Here is a 25,250-nt window from a genome sequence, read left to right as displayed (position 1 = left end):
GAACAATTTATTTCCAACATTCGCTATTTCTCTGGATGTGCAATTCTTATAGGGATTTGCTCCTGGGCAGTTTAAAGCCAGATTCATATTAGCTTTTCAAATTCCAATTTTCTGTATGTTCATAGCATTCCACATACTATTTGCAACTGGTCACTCTATACCTCCTGATCTACTAGATTGGTAGCTCTGATAAGCTGCGCTAGACCAGTGGCCTAGAACCTGTCTTCAAGCAAAACATTTAAACAAGGTGGGACATAACCAGAGATGCAATGGTAATACATTTCCTATTATTATGGCATATATTTCAGACTTTTTGCGTATACATTGGAAGTGTAAGACCATACGACTTTATTATTAAACATATTTTCTTCATTTTCTATTAAACACATTTTCTTCACTTCTTCCCTGATTCTAATGAAGAAACTTCTAATAACTCAAACAGATCATATCATTAATATTCAAATAATAATAAAAACTTCCTTCATATTTTACACATAGATTATCAGGCTGTTTCTATGGTATTATTTTCTCTTTAACACTGAAAATACTACAATTAAACTTTTTTTGTTTCAATTTTTATTCACAGGAACGTTCGATAGTGCATTTATTAGTGCACAGATTAGTGGAAAAATTACATATACGAATTCAGTATTAGTGTTACATACCACCTTTGTAAATTGAATCTTGAGTAAACAAAATTTTGTAATATTAATGATTTTAGTATTATTTTACATGTAGCTGCATACTTATACTAGGTTCAGTTCATTAATCATTTTGGACAACATTCACATATCACTATAACCTTTTATTCATCGGTGGCTATCTTTACATTCTATAGTAATGAGTTTCGTCTATATTGTTCTATAGAATTTCAATATTGAATAGTGAACACTCCTAACAATATATACAATTTAATTCTTGTTTACAGAAAAAATGCTCAAATCACTACAACGACTTGCATATATTGACAACAAACTGTTTTTACTAGTTGCATAATATATAAAATTAATTTCAGAATACAACATGAATCAAACATTTATAGATGGCAGCATGTTTTCCTTATCTTTTGAATGTATTTTGTAGGAAGCAACAGTATTCGCAACAATTTAATTAAAATCAGGAGACAGAAACTTCGCGCAAAAATAAATTGCATCAATAATATGAGAATAATCAGTGTAATATTTTCATACTTTATTTCTTTGATTGTGAGAGAGTTTTGTTATTGACATCACATTTCTCAAGTATAAAATTAACTTCTCAATGATGAATAAAACAAAGTAATTAAAAAGTACACGAATTATTCTCTTATTATCTATTCAACTTATCTTTGGACAAAGTAAATATTCATTCTCGTATTTGATTCAATTATTGTGAATATTGTCACTCTGTGCAAAAATTCATTAGAAAGACAGGGAAAATGTGCTGCCATCTATTGGCGATATCCTAGCCTTTACATTCGCCTTAAACATCTGTTAACAATTGTATTAATGTATAATTTAGTTTTGGTTCAAATGCAATGTTTATTCGTGTTTATTAGTCTTTGTTTGTATAACAGTAGCAATAAGTATCTAACAAAAAAATAAGCAGAAACTTTGAAATGTTAGCATTACTGCGCAACTCAGAAAAAGTAACATATTAAATTATTGTTACAATTTAATATTAAATCCAAATTCCTGTTTCTTTTGAAAACGAGGCAGAAAATATCTTTTGCATTATGCGAATATGAAAATAATAATCTTACAAAATGAAAAAGAAGAACTATTAAACTTAAACCTATGCCCGTGTCATACATTTTCCTGTTGTCATTATCTTTGGAGTAAATGGATCAATTGGAAAATATATTGCTGATACTCCATTATGGTACGTATGATAAAATAACATAATAAGAAAAGGTTTTAAAAAACGTGTCTTATTAAATGGAAATTAATGATACTAAGTAATCACATCGATGCATTACAAATATGCTTGTAAATTTGCAAATAAGTATTTTACATGCATAGTAGCCATTAAAGAATAGTTTCGTTCAAACTTTTTGCATAATACTTTCAACTAAATAAGTAATAATAATAATAAAAAGATAATTGATCGTAGCCAGTCAAAATGAATTAACTATTAAAAGTTAATTTAACTGACTATTGTAAACTCAACACATCAACCGTTGAACACTATTGCTGTTTTCTGTATCTATGATTCGTACTTCCTATTCAGGCAACTTTCCATTTGACCTTGGTCGAAAACATATGTCCCAAGGACCTAAGCAAGAATCGAATTTGTTAACCATGTCTCAATCATAGCCAATAGATCTATTTCAGCCTACAAAAAGAGAGAAAGATGTAGAGGCTAATCTCTAATGCAAGAGATCTCGGGCTTAATTGCAGAAAATATGAGCTTATGGTTGACTATAGTGTGTTCTGAGTTTTCTTAGGTGCTCCTATTTCCTCCCTCGTTCTCATTCTACATGTATTCACTTACGTTCCTCTAGTTCAGACGGAAGTGCAAATTTCAGACCTTTCATTCCAACGAAAAGATGTATTAATGCACTATCAAATTATTATTTCCCTTACTTTTTCTTTTTGTCATTATTGGTCTCAAGAGATTCATTGTCTCAAAATTAGTCTTTAACTTGTTATACTTATTACATGGAAAATATACGTCGTAAAGTTAGACACAAATGTACTTTATAGTGTCGGTTTCTTTATGTTAATTATCATATCACTGTAATTGTTACATAATGTTCAAGATTCTTTTTCTTTCTATTTCTAAATAAAATGTAAAAATTCATCTGGAAATCACCATTATTGTGTTCTTAAATATATCTTCTAATCTTTAATTAATTTTCTTCATAATTATTCGTAGTTGATATTCGTGGTCATAACAACACATAAAAAAATGAATGCGCTCAATTTCATTATTGTAGGACTTGATCACGTATTCACTGACAAATTTTGAAACTTAATACATTCTATCTAGAGTTTACTATATTTCATTAGAGAGTTTGTTACTATTTTTTAATATCATGCATTAGCTTATATATAATATTCCTTAGGAGTACACACATTGTCTACCATATTTACTTTAAAAACAACAATAATACACACTTAAAGCTTTTTTTTTTTTTTGTTAATAACAGAACAAAAATAATATTTTTATGTATATTTGAAACCGTTTTAGATAAAATATAATTTGTTGAATACATTCTTATACCTCGTATATGAAATATTTTGCGTTCTATCATCACTGTTATTTACAATTTTTATGTTGTTATATAACAAATAAAACTTCCTTCTGTCCTCTAAATTATATGATTGAAATGTTTTAACATGTTGAGTCGTAATCTAACATTCAAAATATTTTTTTGTGTACAGTTTTCCAAAACGTAATTATTAACTTATATACTGTCATTCTCATATACAAGAAAGAAGAAGAAAAAATGGCCATTCTAAAGCATAACACTACCTTGTGTCATAACTTACAACCTTGTGTTTATTGAACGCAAACTAAATTAATAAATGTCAATGAGTATATATTTCCTCATATCAATTGAGGAGCGTCATTTTATGTTGCTATATGTAATAAACAAGATACTTTCATTTTACGAAATGTACAATATACTAGAATCAACCATTTTCGTTCGAAGAGCAAGATCCTGCTGTTATACATTGAATTTATGTTTATACTTATATTTTTTTCTTTTTTCTCTAGAGCTCGAGATCTTGTTAGTAGAGAGCTAAGTGGATTCACAGATCCTTTTTGTGAATTAAAAGTTAATAATCAATGTAAATACAAAACTTCTGTGAAAAAGAAAACCTATAATCCTATCTGGGAAGAAAGTGCTGTGATGGGGATTCCAGAAGAAAGTGAAACTTTGGATGTGGTTAGTTCCTTGTACTTTCCTTCAATATAATAATAGATGTATGCTCGTCGCCGTACAGTATATTTAAGCTAAAGAAAATAACTCATTTAATCAGAATTGAGAAGCGAAAATAACAAGTATTTTTAATCTACTAGTTTAATAGTAATTACATTAGTGGAATAGAAAATATAAATATAATTTGTGTTTCAGCCGAGAATTTATGATAAATTTTCATCTCTAAAACTTTGTTGTTGTCCCTCCCCTTTAACCAACAATATAAGCTCTCTCAGGAAAAAAATACCTGATATTGATTTTTATCAGCGTACCGATATATGAAAATTCTGGTGCAATGCACGTTAGTAAACATACAAAATAAAGAAGTTAAAGTCTTCATCTGATCATAAAAAGTTTCGACTCATTTTTATGGTAACTTCTTGAGTTCCATGTAACCTCTCCCACATCTAATAACTGAATTTGTGATATAGGCTTTATGATTATTGTAGCTGTATAGAGGTTTGAATCTTTCCGCTATTCCAAATTCTGTCAGGAATATCTAATTTCTATGCTGCCAGTTAATACTCCGATAAAATACATAATAGAAGTGAACAACACACACACACACACACACATGCATACATACATGTACACTTACACAGAAAATAAACTGATAGTCAGACTGCGAAACTTGTACTTTTGTGCTCTTCTTGTACAAGAAAACATCCATTTATACACGTTAAAATTGGCAAAATAGACTATAGACCATCTGTAGGCTATGTGCCCCCCCCCCCCCCAAAAAAAAAAAAAAACATAGTTTCAGAACTGCAGCCATCTAAAGCATAGAAAAACTACACTGAAACACACGTTATTTTGAACACGTGAAACCTTGGAGTGGCAGTCCATATCAGCGTAAAGGAAGTCACACAAACAGCGTGCAAAAATGCGTATTGCAATGATGTGCAATGAGTGCACAAGAGATTCTTTGCAGGACATGATTTCTAGACATGCTCCCAACAAAATAGTCAGATATTCTCTGGCTTAAATGTGGGTTCAAAGTAGACAAAAAGTATACCTTGACAGCAAAGAACACGGAATGAATCGGCCGAAAGTCGAAAGTATTAGGGAGCGCTAGTTTCACAGTTCCTTGTGTTCAAAATAGCTCCTCCTACTATATATTGTTGCACGCTTATACGTGTAAAAAACGTGAAATATACCGTGAAAAATACATCGCAGCACACGCTATTCCGAACACGGGAAACCGTCAAACTGGCAGTTTCTAACACCTCAGACTTCCAAAATTTACCTTTTGTCTACTTTGGACCCATTTTTAATCGGAATGTATCTGACAATTCTGTTGGGAGCATGTCTAGGAATTATCCCTTGTAGGCAATCCCTTGCACACCAATGTGACATTGTTGAAATATTCATTTTTGGATGATATATCGACGGTGTTAAGGTCGTACCCCTCAAAAAATTGAAAATGTGGATTTTTATCTTATTCAGCTCACTATAGGTCAAGCCATAGGTGAGAAAAATATTGTAAGCTTGTGTGTATTATTAAGGCAAATAAACCACTTCTTATATTTATGTCTTGCAAGGATGTAAATGAAAGTTAGAGGTTGTTTTTCTCCTCTCCTGAAAAAAAGAAGAAGCTGGAAATGAGGCTTACAACGTTTTACCTTAACACCGTCGATATATGTGACTTCCTTTATACTGATATCGGGTAGCCACTCCATGGTTTCTTGTGCTCATAATAGCGTGTTGCGATATAGTCTTTCCACGCTTTAAGACGGCCCTAGCTCTAAAACCATAATATTATTTATATTATAGTCTAATATTGTTTTTCACAATGTTTTGCTGGTTTCTACTTCTTTTAATTGTTTAAAGAAAGAAGGCTATTACACTACACATTATCGAAGGACCACTAACATCTGCATAAAGGATAACTTGGTATTTCTCTGTTTTGCATTCCTCTATTAAATCAATTAGTCTCTCTACGCTTTTCCTGTTGACTTTTTTTTTCCTAAAATCAAATTGTAATGTCATTTTCTAAAATTCACTTTCTTTTCTTGCTTTCCACTATTTACAATAATTTCTTTGAAATAATTTTCCTATTACATTTTACAGACGTATTGATCTATATGATTTTGAATTGTCATCCTTTTTGTCTTCTGATCTTTTAAAGATTATTAAATTAGATTGCTACCATTTTTTTGAAACTTGTCCTTTTCTAAAACATAAATTAAAAAGCTTCGGCAAAGAAGGTACCCATTTGTCTGTACCCTTTTTTTTTTTAATCCCAGATTTTATGTAATCAGGTCTGGGAGATGTATTACTTTTTAAACCTTTTTCTTTTTATATATAATTTGTTATTTCTTGATTTATAACATTTTCGTATTCATCTTTCGCGGAGGTCACAATCATTTGCAGTCTTAATCGTATCTGTATTTCATTATCTTCTTGTGGATTACTCTGTGGTAACAAGGTATTCATCAGGTATTCTACTATTTCTTTTCACCCTTTTGTGTGTATTCCGTCTGATTTTCTAAAGTTTGAAAGAGTGATAGTTATTTTGACTTTTTTGTTTACTATTTTATATGGTTCACCCCAAAGATCTATATTTACTTATCTCAACATAAATGTGACAGATCTTGTTTTTAGTTTCTATATTTTATTTTGATATACGTGTTTTAAATTTCTGTATTTTATTAACCTTCTTTCTCTTAAATTATGTGGAATTCTGATACAGTTTTCTTGACTTTCATGCTGTTCTGTTTAAATTTTGTATTTCATTAGTCAGAATGTGTCTGTTTTAATTTGTGACTGTGTCGTTGTCTGTTTTCTTTTTTTTTTAATTTTATTTCTTTATTGTATATTTTGATTGTCTCTCTAATTTCTGGACCAATTCATCCAGGTTACTATCTTCTTCAATTTGAGGCAATCTTATTTCTGTCCACAAACATCGTGCTCGTGGGTTTTCTCGGGGTTCTCCCGTTTCCTCCCACTTTCTTCATTTCACCATTTCACTCATCTCTCATCATCACCGTCTCCTTTAGCCTAACCGGCATAACCGTGGGACGTAAAACTTAAAGATTTCATTTTATTTTCTTATTTCTGTCCAGAACCTTTTTCAATTAATTTTTATTAGGATTGTATAGTAGCATTTCTCCTCTTTCATATATTCCTTCTTTTGTTATATATTTACTATTTATTGTTTTGTTATGTATTTTCTCTATTGTCCCTATTCTTACTATTTATTGTTATTGTTATCTCTTGTCATTCTCATATAATTACTATTTATCAAGTCTTTTTTATTTCTCTTTTGCAGCATTTTTTGTTTTTCATATTTTAATGTGTTCTTCTTAAGTTTTATTTTTGGCAGTCCATGTTTGAGCAGTCGTATTGATCGTGACGGGAACAAATAACCTCAATGCCGAGTCCTCATTAACCCTCAATTAATCAATCAATATTTTTCTTCTTTTTGTGTTTTCCTCTCATGCCTTCTGGGGGTCTTCGCCAAAACTCCAGAATGTATTGCAACAACAAAAATGTATCATAAGAATCATTACAAAATCACCGAAACACACTAGCTGTAGGAAACTATTTAAATCATTGAATATAATGACAGTTCCTTCTTTTTACATATTTGAACTTTTCAAAATTACTTGGGATCATTTGGATAATATTAAAAGCGATGGCGATACTCACAACTGTCTTACGAGTGTAAAAGATAACTTATCTACTGTGTATCGTATAACATCTAAATATGGAAAATCGCTTATCTATATGGGTGTAAAACTGTATAATAAGCTACCTGGGTACATAAAAAAGACTCATGAAAAGAGTTTCTTTATCAACTCAGTGCGCAAACTGCTATTAAATAACACATTTTATACAGTAGATTAATACCTTAACAGCTCATTGTGAAACTTCGTAAAAAATACGAAATTTCTATTCTATATATCAGATAGTAAACACAAATATGCATATATATATATATATATATATATATATATATATATATATATATATATATATATATATATATATAAGTAATTATTAAGTAAAATAGTAAATAAGTCCATATATAAATTATAGAATTGGTTTAGCCTATATATATTTTCACAAGAGAGTATTGTATATTTTAAGTATTGTGTCTATTTCATATACTGACGAGTTCTATACGATTTTGTACAAATGTACATGTAATATGGTCCACAGAATGATCAATAAATCTAAACTAATCTAATCTAAAAAAAATATTACATTTTAATCGCTGATTGTAGCTGCGTCTAGTATCTTCCAATGTTTTCATTAAAATGTGTATTTTTGTTGAAGTTATTGTTAAATCAATGTTTGATTCTTTTCTCTCCCTATTTTTGTAAGAAGTGGGATTTTCTTCCTGATTTATGATTATTAAATTGTTGTTCCCTATTAACTCCTTCACTCTTTCCCCACTATCAAATTTTTGCTATGCCACAATATTTAGGGCATTTAGGAATTAGATTTCTCGGCTTTCGGCATCTATGGCCATGTTAGCCCGTCACGTATTAGGATGACGTCACTTAGCGATCACACTATCCGAGGAGAGGAAAGGAAGGGAACGGAGTGTTAGGTACCATTCCGGAATTTGCCTGGTGTGAATGAGGAAATCTCAGGAAAATTTCACTCAGGATGGCTGGCGTGAAAAAGCTTTTACACTTTTTCAACCGAATGTCCCCACTGGGAAACGAACCTGGGATCGCTCGCACCAAAGCTGAGAGCATTAGCGACTACGGCCATAATATCGAATTATCATTTGAGACCATACATATTAAAATGTTTTCTCTCTTAAATGTATGGCAGACTTCGTCAGTATCGTCTAAAGCGGTTGGATATTCATGACGATAAATTGATAGTAAGAGTTTTTTAGTTTTCTAGGTTAGTTTGTAGTTCTAGACACATAGTCTCTTTTCAAATTGCATTATGTTCAAAATTTTTAATGTTTTTATTTCTATTTACAATCACTGCTTCTGGTATTCTACCTGGGTTTCAACAATATTTGTTTTCTCGTGCGTGTTTATCGTTTCCCAGGTTCCCTTGTTACTTTTCTATTTCTTTTATGTGGTTCTTGTATTCTTACTAGACCTGTTTCCGTTTTGTCCGCTAAGTCTTTCACTTCATTCATCAGTGTTTTGCTACCCATCGCATTAATTTGGATTATGTTATTTCTTCTTCCTTTAAAAGGAACCCATATTTATTGTTGTACAAGTTCGTCTATGTTTAAAATATGTCCCTGTTCTTAGTTCGTTTAAAAGTTAATTCCTGCAATGGCTCGCTCGTATAATATTTTGTAGATTGCAAGTATTTTCTAATTTTTAACGTTAGACTGTCTTCTTCACGTTAAGCATAAGATGAAAACATTGGGTCGGTCATTGTTCACACATGTAGCCTTTTCTTGTCCTTTCCTACCGCAGTGCAAACATACCTTTTTCTCTTCTTTGCAGTGTTTACTCACGTGGGGGTAATTTCTGCACGATAAGCACTTGAGAACCGTGATAAAAATTCTTTATTGCTTGCGCCTCTTTTATTATGTAATAGCCTTCAAGTGACTGCCTTTACAATATGATATCTCATATAATTTTTTGATCCTGTCCTTAACCTTAGTTTTATTTCCTTCTGTATTTCTGTCATTTCCTCTTTGTCGAAGTTTTGTTCTACCAATGTTTCAATTATATCCTTATCCTTAAAATCTGTAGGAAAACTGTATATGATTAACAGTGGTTTTTGCTTTTTGGGTTTTTCCACTACTACTATTTTATGAAGTTTCTTATTATTGACTTTTTTTCATGTTCTCATCTGTGGCAGTTTCTACTATTAATATGTTCTTCATTGTTTTTAAAGATGTTATCTTTATCTGTTTTCTTGCCGGCTTAACAGCAGGGTTAGAAAAAATAACAGTTTAAAAAAAAATAAGAACAAAACATGTGTTTAAAACATTAAAAAGGTGTTCAAAATGTTTTAAACATGTTTTAAAACACACACAAACAAAACTTGTTTTAAACATTTTGAACAGTTTAAAACGTGATTTTAAACATATTTCAAAATAGTGTAGTAACATATTTGTTAGGCTTTTTTGCTCTTGCAACCGATCTTTTCATTTATTTTATTCTCCGTAAGACTACACTGTATTGGGTACAGAATATTTCAGTATAGATTAGTAATTCTCAACTTATTTCATATCACGATACCTTTTTATTACACCCTCTGGCCAATGACTCTTGTAAGTACTTTCATGGTTGTAATAAGCTTTTTAGGTAGATTTTAAAAATCTATCTACTATAGAGATTTCACACAATCTATCAATATACATGGCAAAACAAAAGTCCTCACCATCCTTGTGTATTGAGAACGGGTTGAGAGTGAATGATGAAACTTGGAAGTGGTTTGACACAGATAGTGCTATCAAACATCATGGCGGACATCTTTGATTGTTCTTCGAAATTTTGAATGGAAACGGAGTCATGTTACATGTTTTAAGGCTAGAATTTTATCAGAAATACGGTTCTGCGGTTATTTTAGCTCTAAAGTAAGTCATTTTGGAGTTACCGCTTCTGAAAGTTTTCTAGTTGTGCCTTTAGGGGCTAAGCTCGCGTTTCGTGGAGGTGGGTGAGATTTTTATTGCAAAATTTTATTACTATTTCAGAACCTAATGCTTAAAAAAAATAAAAATAAAAATAAAATAAAATAATAAATTTTCGAAAAGTAATGTTTAAAGCATACTTCATGTTGTGCTAACTTTAGAATATTTTCTGCAAGCCTATGTAATTGGTTGTTTTTTGAGTCAATAATTTATTGAAGAAAGGTAATATTTGGGGCGTTCAGAGCACTATGGATCCAAATCCATTTCCAATAAAGTTCAGTTTTGCTCAGCAAATGAATTCTATTTCAAAACATAATATCTTCGCAGTCAAGAGTCCAAAACAAATGTAATTAAAACCATGCAAAAGGGCGTAGGATAGTCTTGTATGACAACTGCTAGACAAGGACGTCAGTGGGACAGGAGGGCAACCGCCCCTATCCCCACTCTGGATTTCAGATTTTGGGGGCAATAAGGTAGTTTTAGAAATCTTTTGATAAGCAAAGTCTAACAGAACAAGCTTAAGGTCCTTATACCGAATAAATACGGAGAACATATAGATGGTTAAAACTGGAAAGTTGCTTAGGCCCAATTTCCAGAATTTTAAACAGGACTGAAACTCGAAAATAGTGCCACCTTTGGAATCCTTGGGACAAAAAATATACTAGAGAGCAATATAGGCCTATAGCTCCTTACGGTCAATGGAAATGAATTATAACTGATCAAAATCCGTATTTATTCGGTGTAAGAACTTCATTTTTTTAATGTTGGACTTTCCTCAGCAGAAGGTTTCTAAATCTGCATTATTGCCCCCAAAATCTGAAATTCAGGGTAAAGGGCGGATAACCTCTAAACGAATGCTCCTCTCTAGGGGAATTATATAAAATTCTAGATTGCATCTTGTCATGTAGTTTTTCTTTCTTTTTTCTCGGATTCGTTGTTGTGAAAATATGACGATTTCCGTCGGTGTATTCTTTTCGACACACCCTGCATTTATATAACGTGAGTATGCATCACTGACTATGGCATTCGGAGCTAGACTTGTTAATCATTCCCACGCTGCAGCGTACACAATATAATGTTAGTATCTTCAATTTATGAGGAAAGAGGGGAAAATTAGCCCTCCTCCCCCATTCCATCAACGCCCTTGTTTAGCGGCTGTCCTATGAAACTCTAGTCCACACCCTTTCACGTGGTTTTTATTTCATTTATTTCGTACCCTTGGCTACGAAGATACTAGATTTGCTGAGCAAAAGTGAACCTTTCTGAAAATGGACTTGGATCCCTTTTGCTCTGAACGCCTTATATCTAAAAAATACTTTATAAAAACTGAGTCGGAGCCTTTGTCCTGCAACCCAAGTTTGATCGAAACGCATAAAATTTGTTTAGTTTGATTGATTACAGCAAGGCTATATGAGACAGGACTTTTTGTTTAAAGTGGGATCCGACCCACTAATTTTGAAATTTTACCTCGGATCGCAGTCAAAATCTATACTTCCGACGTCTTGTACCTTTACCCTCAAAATTTAATTTTAAAAGACCGAAAATTGCGCCCTGTATGTGGTGCATACATACAGACAAACGAACTAATTGTCCTAGACACTGGTGTTCGGTACTGATGTTACAATAAGTATCACGCTTTAATGGTTAGTTACTAGGGCGACTGCCATACCTTGCACTTTCTCGCCTGGTCCCTTAAAAAAAGCTATGCCAAGGTGTAAAGTTTTAAAGAAAATTTAGAACTGAGGTGGGGAGAGGGACGAAATAAAATTTTCATAATATAATAAAGAAGATTGTTGATACAAAATTAATTCTTACCTGAGGTTTTCAGTTGCATCTCAACTACATCACTGACGTTAGAATCATCAGAAGCAATTTTCGGATCGACACTTTTACCATTTGTTTGTGTTTCCAGTTTATTCACAGCATTACATTTTTCATAATGATTCTTCATTCTTTGAACTTAACCAATCATTTCTGTCTTACTAGTTTTGCAGCGAGCTCATATGGTCGTTTTCTTATCTGATGGAGTTTGAGTTACTTTAATAAATTTGCTCCAATTAATGTCCTTTTTTCTTCCCATAAAACTAATGTTAAATGATTCCAAATTGTACGGAGACTGAGAACCAACATGTACTGTATCAAGAAATGCCTGCGATATTTTAATTTCAGAACCGCAATTTAGCAAATAACCTTTTGTTTGTTTTCTGTATACAACACAAAAATTTGTTTCTATGATAATTATTTTATTTATTTTTTAATATCAGTTCTACAAGTAGTCCAACCTTCGACTACGACACTTTCCCAAAAATTAACTAACATAAGAAGCATTTAAACAATACGATATACGTTAAAAATAAGGGGGAAAAGAGACAAAATAAATTGTAGGTTACCACATTGACTTGCTGTAGCCAGGAGAAATCAAGAATTCGCTTCTTGATTGATGGATTAGGCATTTCTTAAACTATTTTTATGTTTTCCGCAATAGTTTTGTTTGTCTAGCTATCTTTGACTGTATTATCCACAAACTCAAGCACTGATTCAACCATCGTAAGGTCTTATTCCGATCTCTCTCCTTGATCTTTTCCTCTTTCTTTTGTTACTTATAGATCATCTCTTGTGTGTAAATTGTTATCATAATTCCTGTTGAAACTTGGATCACTCTGAGAATTGCCTTCTCTCATTTTCTTTCATTTTTATCCCTGTCTGCAGTTAAAGTTGATCTCTTGTAATATCTCATGAGAGAAGACTATCTTAAATTTGGGAAGTTCGGTTAACTATTTGTGGCTGCTAACACTAAGTAAAGTGGCTGGTTCATTTTTAGAAAAAGATGTGTGCAGTTTATGGTGGGCTGCTGATTACACAAGCTCTTCACTTTTTGAGAGTGTCAGTCTTTGCTCTTTACGAGCGCCTGTCAACATTTTTGGCACCCAAGTTTGTGATAATCCAGCTTATCAGTACAATTCGATGCACTTCAGAAACTCTTTGGCTAGTTCAATTACTATGAACCAGTGATTGGATCGCACTTTCTCGTTTACACGTACTCCCTCTGAACACTAGGCCTTCAGCAACATTCATCGTCATGAACATTTGAACACCCTTCCCGAAACTTTCTGCACCATACCATTGCCTGACTTTCCCTTCACTAATTACTGTTAGTCCGTAAATGATACAGAATTCTCGATAGATTTCAGCTACATTCTGTCCTTTGGTGTTTAGAAATCGTATGATAGATCTCACTTCACATTTGGCTTGATTTTGTATTACGGCAGCCATTTCACCTTACTGCTACTCGTACGTAAGCAACTCTACTCGAATGATTCTATCTCTGTTGTGAGCAAAGAATACTAGGACATTCTCATGCGCATGCTTAACTCCATCAGTGGTGAAAACCCCGCCTTTTTTAAACATCCCGCCTCGTTCTTTAAACTATCATACAAGCTACATTTGAAGTCATTACAAGTTTTCCACCTTTGACTAATAATTGAAATCTAGCTTGAAACAAACTAATTGGGAACTCAGACTTTTATGCAGGCTTCTTGCGCACACGCCATAAGTAGATGTATTTTAAGTTTATTTGTGTATTTCTATTATATTATATTTTCATTCTTTTTCATACCTCGAGTACAAGGATACGTGCTAGACGTATGGATCGGATACTTCACATAGTCACATATGTTGTGTCAAATAATAAAGTGTATTTACTTGTACAGATACATTACACATTTCGAAAGAGCTAATTTCTTTTGATAGTCTCATATTTTATTCGAACTATCTTTTAGCGTCTTAACAGAAATTGCATGAATAACACAGAAAGGAGCTAATAGTAGACAGGTCTATTCATAGCCACATGCTATTGTTCATTTTGGCTCTAACATTTCAGTGGACAAATAATTACACAGCACAACCTACAACAATTGTCATTCATTCTCAAAAGTACGTACATTTAAAATAATCACTCTTGTCATTTTAGTAAATGCTTGTTTATCTATTTATATTATTTAGGTTGTATGGGATCACGATGAATATGGAATGAAGGAATTCTTAGGCAACCTGTCCTTATCCGTAGATTCAATTCGCCAATTTTCTGCCATGGATGTGCCTCATTGGTTTCAACTGCAAGGAGTTAAATCAGGAGCTGTTCAGCTCAAAATTAAAGTAATAACTGGGGATAATTTGGAGGTAAGGGAAACAAAATAATGGATTTCTTATTGAAGAAAAGATTGGTAACAACTAACACAAGATTTACATAAACAAATTGGTATATTTCGTTTTAAAATTTCAGATAAAGTAAACAATATAAAACTATGCATAAATACACTTCACTCTTTGCGAGTAAATTAGCTCTTGAAATGCAGAAAAGCGAAGTAGCAGTAATCATCAATCATTTCGAATGTTAATCAAATCATCCTTTTGTAAAAAAAAATGAGTGACTTTCATATTCTTTCGTAATTTGAGCTTGTAAAATCCGCAATATTGTTGAATATACACAGCAGTGTTGTTCAGTATATTGTGTTAGTGTCTGGCTCCGGCTCCTTGTGACTCAATGGTTAACATTCATACCTTTTCGGATCATCCATTTGCTCGGCGGTTCCTCAACAAATTGAACTACCTGCAACGCGACTAACATTTTAGACTTTTTAACTGTGCTATGCATAAATATCGGAAGTCATATAGAACGCCTATGTCCGCCTATCGACAGATATCAAGCAAAAACGGTAAGATGATACGGAAGAACAAAGAGATACCGACAAGCGGTTTTTGGAATCGATAAGAATAGGTTCCATCCTATTCGTTAACCATCTGTTAAAATAGAAAGTGGTACATGTTAAACACTGCCGGTTTCAATGTTGATCTCCAAGGAACATAAACCGTAACAACGAGCGACAAGAGGTTTTGAAATCCATTCAGCGCACCTGATGAAAATATACTACCTTCTTCCTTGTCTCTCTACTAAAACCGGAAATAGTAGAAATTTACAACATCCAGTTTCAGTATTGATCTCCAAGAACAAAAATAGTAATAGAATAACGAAAAGCAGTTTCTTGGGATCGATTCAACGTCTCACCAAAAGGTTCAATACACTTTATTAACCTTTTATACAAACCGAAAGAGTTTGAAATTATCCATTTCTGATTTCAACGTTGATATCCAAAGAATAAAATCGCAGCAGGTAACAACAAAATTTTTGGTGGAATCCATTCAGCGCCTGAAGAAAAAATACAATCTTCTCCTTTAACTTTCTATTAAAACCGGAAGTGGAAGAAATTTGTAACATCCAGCTTCAATATTGATCTCCATAGAACAAATACGGTAATAGATGGCGACAAGCAGTTTTTTAAAATTGATTCAGCATATAAACGAAAGGTACCATCTTCAGTCATATCTCTCTACCAAAACCATAAGTTGCAGAAAATTAATAACATTTACGGTTTTAATATTGATCTCCATAGAACAAAAGCAGTAAGAGATAGCTAGAAGATGTTTTTTGAGATCGATTAAGAGTTTTCCGATATGGACTCAGCGTCCGAGGAGCAGGTTCCTATTTTTGATCTTATCTCTCTATTACAACCAGAAGTTATATATGTACTACGTCCAGTTCCAGTATTGAATTCGCATTGTTTGGAAATCTACCACAGTTTCACACTGTGAAATGAAACTCACTTATGTACGAGTACGTTTTGATTTTTGTTTTTAAAGCCTAAATGACCAACCACTGCTCCAAACCATATCAATCATGATATGCCCATCACTGATGGATTACTACAAATTGCGAACAGGAGTTTGACGAAAAAAGCGCTAACATAGAAATATTGCTCATGTCTATTTTAGCTTAATTGGTAAAGTAACTGATCGGCAAATGTGAAATTGGGATTTGAGTTTCCGTCAGTGCAACAACTGGACTTTTCTGTGTGTTTCGAACCTAATAAATTGTTTTTCATACACTCTTCTGAGACACCTTCGGTCTAATCTTGGAAGATGAACAAGATTTGACTCATTTACACTTAATACATACAAGTTTTCTGAATCTACCTGACCCAGTTACTGTTTGTTGGGAGTAAATAAACTATAGATACCTGCTTTATTACTATGTTCTGTAAGAATGAAAAATGATTTGTTAGGACGATGTTTTGTTCGATTGCAAATGCCAGTCGACAAATATTGTTTCGATTCTAAAACAGTAATATATGGCACAAAATATCAGAAATGATGCCTGAAACAGTGCATTTTGTAGAATTATGGTTATGTATGTTATGTAATTAAGGAAATACGACGAAAATGCTTATTATTATAATGATATTATAAACACTTAAACAATTGAAATCTGTTACTTTCTGATGTATAAATTGCTATATAACTGTGTAGACTTGATATAGTCTATTAATAAGCCATTAATGTGGAGAAATCAAAATTGGGTCGTTATTAGTAATTTTCAGGAATTTGTATCTCCACATTACTTATTATTAAATAAATGCAAAAAGATTATTTCTTTTATAGTCGTGACTTGTACTTTCATAAACACTATATTCTAAGCGGACGGGGGGAGGGGGAGCAGGGGAGGATTGAAGGAAATAAAGAAAGAAATTGAAATATCCACAAAACAGTGAATGAAAGTGTCCACTGGAGAAATTAAATGAAATTTTGAATTAAACTTCCAGTTCTTGTTAGTACAAGCTAATACGTAGAAACTGGTAAGCAATAAAAGACAACACAGATCAAATACGAGGATAGTAAAATTCCTACTAAGTCGAATATTCAAAGATTTGTTGGTCCTTATTCAATAGTGGAACTCTGTTTAAAATTACATCCTTTACACGAAAAATAATTATTGAACCTACTAATATAGAGAATTTGATGGCGTAATTATGTCTTCACTCCAAATAACACGCAAGCAGAAGTTTGGAAGCTCTTTTATGGCGAAACAGTGGGCAGTCTTGCCTTCGGTCAGGAGATCCTGATTCGAATTCCGTTGAGAGTACATGCAGTTTGGACCCTACGCTTAGTGGTAAATCCACTTCTTATATTGCTGTCAAGGAATACTTAGCTCTAAATAAGAAAAGCTTCATTTAAGCAAGGATGTTAAGGGAAAAATAATTTTACTGAAAAGATCTCAAGTAGAAGATAAATAAATACATATTTACATGCCAAAGAATAAGTAACAATCAATACTGATACAAGTAACATATAGATCGATATATTTATCTGTGGTTGACGTGTCTTCCAATAAAAGAAATGTTTTGCTAACTTCATATTATTAATTATTTTTAGATCAATGGTCTAAGCAGCATAAATCGTCCACCAACTGTAATACCGAATAATGCGGTGACTGATACATCTGATTGCGAGAAACGTATCCAGAAGACAACCCGTGTTGTAGAATGTCCAAAACTTAACCTTCCATTAAAAAACGAACCTCCGAATATTCCTAGTTTTGGAGCACCTCATACTTCTCTACATGCTACGCAACCGCACCTCGGCAATAGCATAGGTAAGTAAGTTGATGTAGAGATTTCTATTTTACGGATCCGGGACGTCCAGATTTTAGAGAAACCATATGATTTTAATATTACTGTTCTGCGTTTTATCTTTCGAACCTATACTTGTACCATTCTTTAAGTATTTCCTTCTTTCTTTATTTTAATTAATTTTAATTAATTTACTTGAATGATTTCGTAAGTTCATGAGTTTGGTTCAAAAAAAGGCATGATTGTATGATATATTGTCGCTTTGTTACCTGCCATTTAGTTCATTTCTGTCATTGGGTGAGATGAATAAGAACAGGAAATCAAACAGTATAGAAATAAATACATTTCAACAATGGAAATACATGTTCATATAAATTTTTATACACGTACAGTTACAGAAAATGTAATATATTAAAACATACTTCCAGTTTTCTTGTTAAACTATTTATTATAGCTAATAATTAGTCTACCTCGGATTATGTTAGCATGGTACCACTTGATTTCTGGGTCTCAATGTTGAACAGTCTATATCTGATTGAAATAAACTCGTGATAGCACGCATTTTGCATAAAGCTTTGTTCTCTTAAGAAAGAACAATATGTCGCTAAAGGTTTAGTGTATATGTTTCGAAATACGAAATTTATTTGATTGAAAATGAAAGGAATGAACTTTATTGTATTGTTTGATAAAGGGTTGTTAGCATAAATCCGGAGCTCCCTATTAATAAAAAGTTCAGGATTACAAATTCAGTCATCAAGGAAGCTACATGCATTTCCTTAACAAGCTTATTGTTTGGAAGTACTGCATTGATACGCACCATACTTTAGTTGGACCTGTAAGGAGTCGCGTAACATTTCGAAAGACGCCATACTGCTTTTCATTTTCAATTAATTATGCTTAGAACAACTCCTATATCCCCAGATATCGTGTGGTGTTGATGAATGTGAAAAATGTAGGACCAATAATACGCATTCGTGAAATGAAATACCAAGCGCCTATCTTCATGCATCATATGCACATATATTATTGTTGTATAGATTGTAGAATTGGTTTAGCCTATACATTTTTTCATAAGTGTTAAAGAAGAGCATTGTATTTGTTCTAAGTACAAAACTTAAATTAACTGACTAATGATTTTAAAACTAACTGACAAGGAAATACGTAAATGCACTGGCACTGTGATTCACTGGCAGCTGTAGCAAACGTCGAACGTGGGGTTACACTGAGACTTGCGTCAGTACAGGCTAATAGCGAGTTTGAGCTCTCTGAAGTCAAAGAGCGAATGAATGAATAACTGAATGATGTGCTCAGTCTAGAGGGTCCTTTTATACGAAATGGTTGAATGTATTCCTCATGCGTTTCTTCTTTCTTTCTTTTTTTTTCTTTTTGTGTGTGTGTGCGCGTGTGTCTGAGAGCTTCATATATTTGTCAGGTAGAATAAAATAAGTTTTGGGCTTGGCTTATTTTAATAATTCGAATCAGATTTTGGAAACAACTATGACTTAATCCATTCAGTTCAGACAGTTAATGTTTCTGTATTCAACCCAGACTCAAAATATTTACATAAATTTACGAAATACGAAATTTAAATATTTACAAATTACTATAATTTTGAGGCTATAATTTTGATGTACTACATAGGATATTTTGCCACAAACACTTTTGGTCTCCTTAATACAGCGCGATTTTATAATAACTTTCAAATAATAATTCATTCTTCAAGTGCAAATTGTTGTACAGGTATTTATAATTTATTCTTTTAATTGCATAGAATTTTTATTAAGAGTTTGTGACTTAGGCCAACTTCGTTGTGTAAAAATACGAAAAAATGGGAAAAAAGTAGTTTTCAATTTGTAGGTGTATTTTTTCAATTGCACAAGTCGTTTGGGTATCACAGGTAAGCTCCTCTATGTTACGTTAAAAATCAACGTTTCCAGTTCAGCAGGCTGTTCCTTTGGACTCTCACCATATCAACAATGCAACCTTGTTCGGAAACGGATTTGAGGTGTTCTAGGTTCCCTCTTACAATAATGTGCACTTTTCGCGTGTTTTTACGTTCCGTTTGAACAGCCCGTTGAACTGGAAACATTACTGTTTGATTTAATATAGGGCACAAACGGCTGGTGCGATTGAAAAAATTCCACCACTGTAGAATAAAAATCACCTATTACCAAAAACTTTTCTCTGTTTCTATTTTTTCGTATCTTTTCTCACGACAGAGTTGGTCTACGGTCCCGGACTTTTCATACACCCGGTATGTGTGTGTGTGCATGTGTTAGGTTGTTGCTAAATTAATGGTCAAAATGCAGCATGTTTCCATTTACTTTGGTCTTCAATATATGTAGAACTATAGAACAGTGAGTAATACCGGTTGAAAGTCCTCCATCAGAAGTGTAGCTGCAGGCGTCCTAGGATCTGCTTTAGTGATCTGTGCGATTAATTTGTTCTGCTCTAGTGATCTGTGACAGTATAGAGTGTACAGTCAACTTAACGACGAACAGTGATTCACTTGTTTGAAAAATTTCGTGTTGGAGAATAAAGTCTAGAAGATGAGAAAGCAGAGAACGAACGTCAAATGTGACTAACGATTATTTAGAGTCATACGTAAGGCAAAGACACGCACCATCTGGAAGCTTCCCCGACCGTTAACGTCTTAATTTCAAACATTCCAACTATTTATAGCAAATAGGGAAGGTAACAAATAAATAAAATAAAAGTAATAATAACGCTGTCCTCACGAACAACACTGAATAGACAATTTCAATAACATGTTGGTTTGCTATTGAATTAAATCCTTAATGAATCGTATTGCAACATGCTGCAGGAAGTGACCTTATGTGATAATCATAAGAAAAGTGATTAGTAGTTGAATGTCGGTGAACTCCTCCCCTTTTATCTAAATCAATTCCAAAGCTAACGCCACACAAGATTTTATTATTAGTGTGGTGGACACTACGAGATGTCGTTCTTTGCGAGATTTTTTTACCAAAATAATTCACCGTGTCACGTATGGCACAAAAAATGACGAACTGCATCATCAGTTGTGTAGAAAGCACTCGTGTTGCTCAGTAAGGAAGATCCTCTGAGCTTGGACGACGAATTAAACATCATGGATCAAAAATTGCAAAACAGAAGCTGCGTGATCTGGAGTGTGAATACTCTGGCGATTTCCATATTCTACTGACTTAGCAACAACAAACAACATATATATTTATGTATCTAGATCATTTTCTGAAAGCGAACGTGTTCAAAATCCAAGCAGATATGTTGTCTCTATTTCTAAATTCGATAGAACTGTGAGTATGTACACCAATGTTGTCAGGAGTAAATGTGAATGAAACCGGTGTATTATGTCTCATAAATTTAAGTTTGAAATTTTAAAAGCAATGCAGTGATATTTTATAATAACATTTTTTAATGATTTCAGTTTTAATGATTTTTGTACGTAAATACAAGGATCTTGGGCTTTTGGGTTTTTCTTTTAGACTTTCAGTCAAGCAGCTACTGCATCGTCACTATTTATCCTAGGATCATGGTTCATACCTCATTCTCTTCAGAATAGAGCAGGCTTTCAAATGGTACCACGTACATGCTCATACCATATACTAGGAGAGGAAAAAAGTTATGTCAAAGGGAAAATTTCGGGGAAAAACATTTTTTTCACACTTTGGGCCCCTCTGGACGGTCCTGTGTGAACGTAAAGATATAAAAAAAAAAAAAAAAAAAAAAAATCTGATACTACTCGGTAGACTGAATGTGTGTGCCAAATTTCAAGTTTCTATCTTGAATAGTAAGGGAGGGAAAAATTTTATCAAGAATCCCCACAATGCCCCAAATTACCGCAAAAGACCCTGATCTCAGGTAAAAAAATTCCTGAGACATCTCTATATACCCTAGGATTACAATCCGCCAATCATACTCTTCAGAATAGAACTGCCTTTCAGGCGGTACCATTCACATGTCTCCATCATATATCTAAGGCGGGAAAATCCCGAAGAAAGGGATTTTTTGGTAAAAATATCCCTTTTTTAACTTTTTGCTCCTGTTTTAACGCAGAGATCTGAAAAAATCTGTTAAATACTACTCGGTGGACTGAATGTTTGTGCACAATTTCAACCTTCTAGGTGCAAAAGTAAGCTCGCCAAATATATATATATATATACACTGTAAATACCAACAATACCCTATATTCCCCAATACAGAAGGATATTTTGATAAAAAATTCCCTGAGACATCCCTAATTACCCTAGGATCATGGTTCGCCCATCATTCTCTTCAGAATAGAACTGCCTTTCAGGCGGCACTATTCACATGTCTCCATTTTGTATCTAAGGTGGGAAAATCCCGAAGAAAGGGATTTTTTGGTAAAAATATCCCTTTTTTAACTTTTTGCTCCTGTTTTAACGCTGAGATCTGAAAAAATCTGTTAAATACTACTCGGTGGACTGAATGTTTGCGCAAAATGTCAATCTTCTAGGTGCAAAAATAAGCCCGCCAAAAAACAATGAACATAGGCTTAATAAAAGAAAATATATTGTTTAAAGTTACGACGTCATCACCTCCTATGTCTCGACGCAGGAAGGTGTGAAACCATACGTAAGGTCTTCTACAATGCCTCTGGAATTGAAAAACAAAACATAAAAATAAAAAAGATGAAAAAGCTTAAATAGGAGAGTTATAACGCAATGTATCATGAAACACCCGTATGGTACAAATTGTACCATAAGATCCCAAAAGGGGTAATGATAGCTTATCGTATCTTAAGCGATTGTATAAATTAATGGGAACCACATAACTGTTATTAGAATCATTCACTAGTCGTTGACACAAATGGCCTTTTGCTCATTTTTTTCTTTTTTCCCTACAAATTTTTGGCATTTTCATCTAGTGAAATATTTTGACATCTGATTTAATCATTTTATGGATTACATTACCGCGCATTAATGATTAATTTAATTTGCATTTCAGAGTCTTCCTCGAGTCGCTTAGTAAGTGGAAATATTCCTTGTACCGCTAACGAACCAACTCTGGAAACTAGCCCAGTACCATCTGTGCCTGATGTTACTGTAGGAAATCTCCAGGATACAAATAATCTTGTCGAAGCATCACCTACATGCTCAAATCACGGATCCTTAAGCTCCAGTTCTGATAAGCCTGAGTATTCACCTATTAAAACGATACCAGTAACCACGGGATACAGTAGTTTTGCAATTATGAAGCAAAAGGTAAGAAAATAAAGTATGATGTATTGTTCATATTTAGGATTAATATAATTCTGTATATAAAATGTTGTACTAAAGGAATAAATCTGGTGTCGCATTCATGAGAACTTTTTACAAAGTGGCTTTACGTAATGTTTCAATCGTTTTTTGAGCAATCACGAGTAAATATATTCACGTAATGGCAAAAAGAATGAATTAATGAAAATAAAAATAAATCCAGAATTTTGTTTAGACGTAGATTCTCATTTCAATGCACGTTTTGTTTATATGATTTATACTTTAGATGTAATCCGATTGTTATTTTTTAACTTTATAGGTGAAACGAAGTTTAAGTCATCCTTTGCGACGCTTTAGATCTGAAGTTAACGTTCATGATAAGTCTATAGCTAAAAATTCATCGACCGTGACGTTAAGCATTGAGCCTCGGGGTGGCGGAGAAGCAGATGCAACTGAATTGCTTAGTGCAGACACACTTTCTCACGCAGTTTCCCAGCCAAATATTCTATTGTCTTCATCACCAAGGACTCATCAAAAGAGGCCTACAGGTAGAAGTTCTTAACTAAGATAAGCAGTTTCCTATAAACATACAATGTTATAAGATCTCAAGTAAACATTTTATAGAAAAATATATATATATATATTGTGAGGTTGGCACTAAATAGGATCTGTACCAATCAACCTGATGTTAATTCAATGATACAAAGAAGCCATTAGTTTGAAAGTAATTTAAATTTACTTTTAATGAGAAAATTAAACCTTGCAGCGTTGTTGATTATGACAGCAGCCCAAAGCAATAAATCCAATTTAAAAAGTATATAAGACAAATGTGAAAATAAGATTCGTTAGAAATATAGAAATATTACTCACATTAAGTATTTAATGTAGTACTTGGAAGGACGTAATAATGAAAATAAAGAATTTATTTGGGTGCTCGTCGCTAAATGGAGGGCCACTGCCAGTCAGCTAACTAAATTAACTATATATATAGATATAGATAGATAGATAGATATACAGAGGTTGTTTCCGATCTATGGTGACAATTTCAAACTTCACTTGCCTTAAAAGAAACCATGTCGCCACTATTGAGTGCTTTGTTTGGTGACCCTGCATCTAGGTAATTGCCCGACTGCGAAGTTTCCACTGTAGGAGACTGGAGCGCAGTGTAGTCGTATCAAGCTGCAACAACTCCTTCTGACAGACTTTCCGTAGCCCTTCAACGGTGCACGGTGTCCTGTAAAGCAAGGCTCGTTTCAGGAGGCTGAAGGCGCAAAGTCCATCAGTGATGCATCAGAGGACTTCATTGGAATGTCTGTGAATGGAATGCCACGAATTCCAGTTTCTGCTGCCATTTGTTGGAGGAAGAGGCTGGTTGAGCGAGATGTGTGACTTTACGCCTTGTCTTGATGCACCCACACACGATTGTCGTCCCTCCTGTAGAGATGGTGAATGTCATGGCGATAAACGGGAGTCAGGACGTTAGCCTGATACTATTCCGAATTCACCATCATACTTTTGGCTATATAATGTATGGTCAGCTTGCCCTGGTACGAGTCTCCAGCAATGATAATGAAACCTGTGCCAAAACTTTCCTGCATTCCGTGAACCATCTTTGAAAGTCACTTGCACAATTGCACGTGGCTTGTGACAGTCATCCAGATAAACATATGGCTCGTCCAGTGCTACAACAAACTTCTACTTTTCACCGGCTAGGTAACGCTCATACAGCTTTCGACAATTGGTGCGACGTTCCTGGATGTGTTTTGGCAAGAGCTTATGAACACGCTCCCTCCGTCGCTTTACCAACCTCAAATCGCGATGTATGATGGTGTTTATTGTCTTCAGTGATGTCTGTAGCCGGTTTGCGATATTCCTCTGTGTCGGTGGATTCTCCTTGGTGACCAGAGTTCCGACTTGCCGAATTCTAGCTCGTGTGCGGCTAGTAGCAGGCCGGGGATTTGCCTGTTTTTGCCCCACAGGAATCATCCCACGCCTCGCCTTACCTACCCCTTTCAACACCCGTGATATGCCATTTTTGGACACAGTGAATCAACGCTCGTTGCACAGTTTGATAATGACACTATAACTGTAGTTCA

At 33.7% G+C, this 25,250-nt stretch overlaps 1 protein-coding gene across 3 annotated transcripts in view; it reads left to right on the top strand.

Moving 5' to 3' along the window:
* The window catches only part of LOC145664415 (uncharacterized), a 123,454-nt gene that overhangs the window by 85,790 nt on the left and 12,414 nt on the right, over window positions 1-25,250 (top strand). For all 3 annotated transcript variants that reach the window (XM_081731095.1, XM_081731098.1, XM_081731096.1), the window contains 5 exons: window positions 3,703-3,874; window positions 14,475-14,651; window positions 17,739-17,958; window positions 22,904-23,160; window positions 23,474-23,702. In XM_081731095.1, coding sequence (XP_081587221.1) covers window positions 3,703-3,874; window positions 14,475-14,651; window positions 17,739-17,958; window positions 22,904-23,160; window positions 23,474-23,702 — 1,055 coding nt within the window. The remainder of the gene's footprint in view (window positions 1-3,702; window positions 3,875-14,474; window positions 14,652-17,738; window positions 17,959-22,903; window positions 23,161-23,473; window positions 23,703-25,250) is intronic.

Source organism: Thermobia domestica, chromosome 11 (genome assembly GCF_964235325.1).
Source record: "Thermobia domestica chromosome 11, izTheDome1.hap1.1, whole genome shotgun sequence".
Lineage (NCBI taxonomy): Eukaryota > Metazoa > Arthropoda > Insecta > Zygentoma > Lepismatidae > Thermobia > Thermobia domestica.
This window is presented reverse-complemented; position numbering and strand designations above follow the sequence as displayed.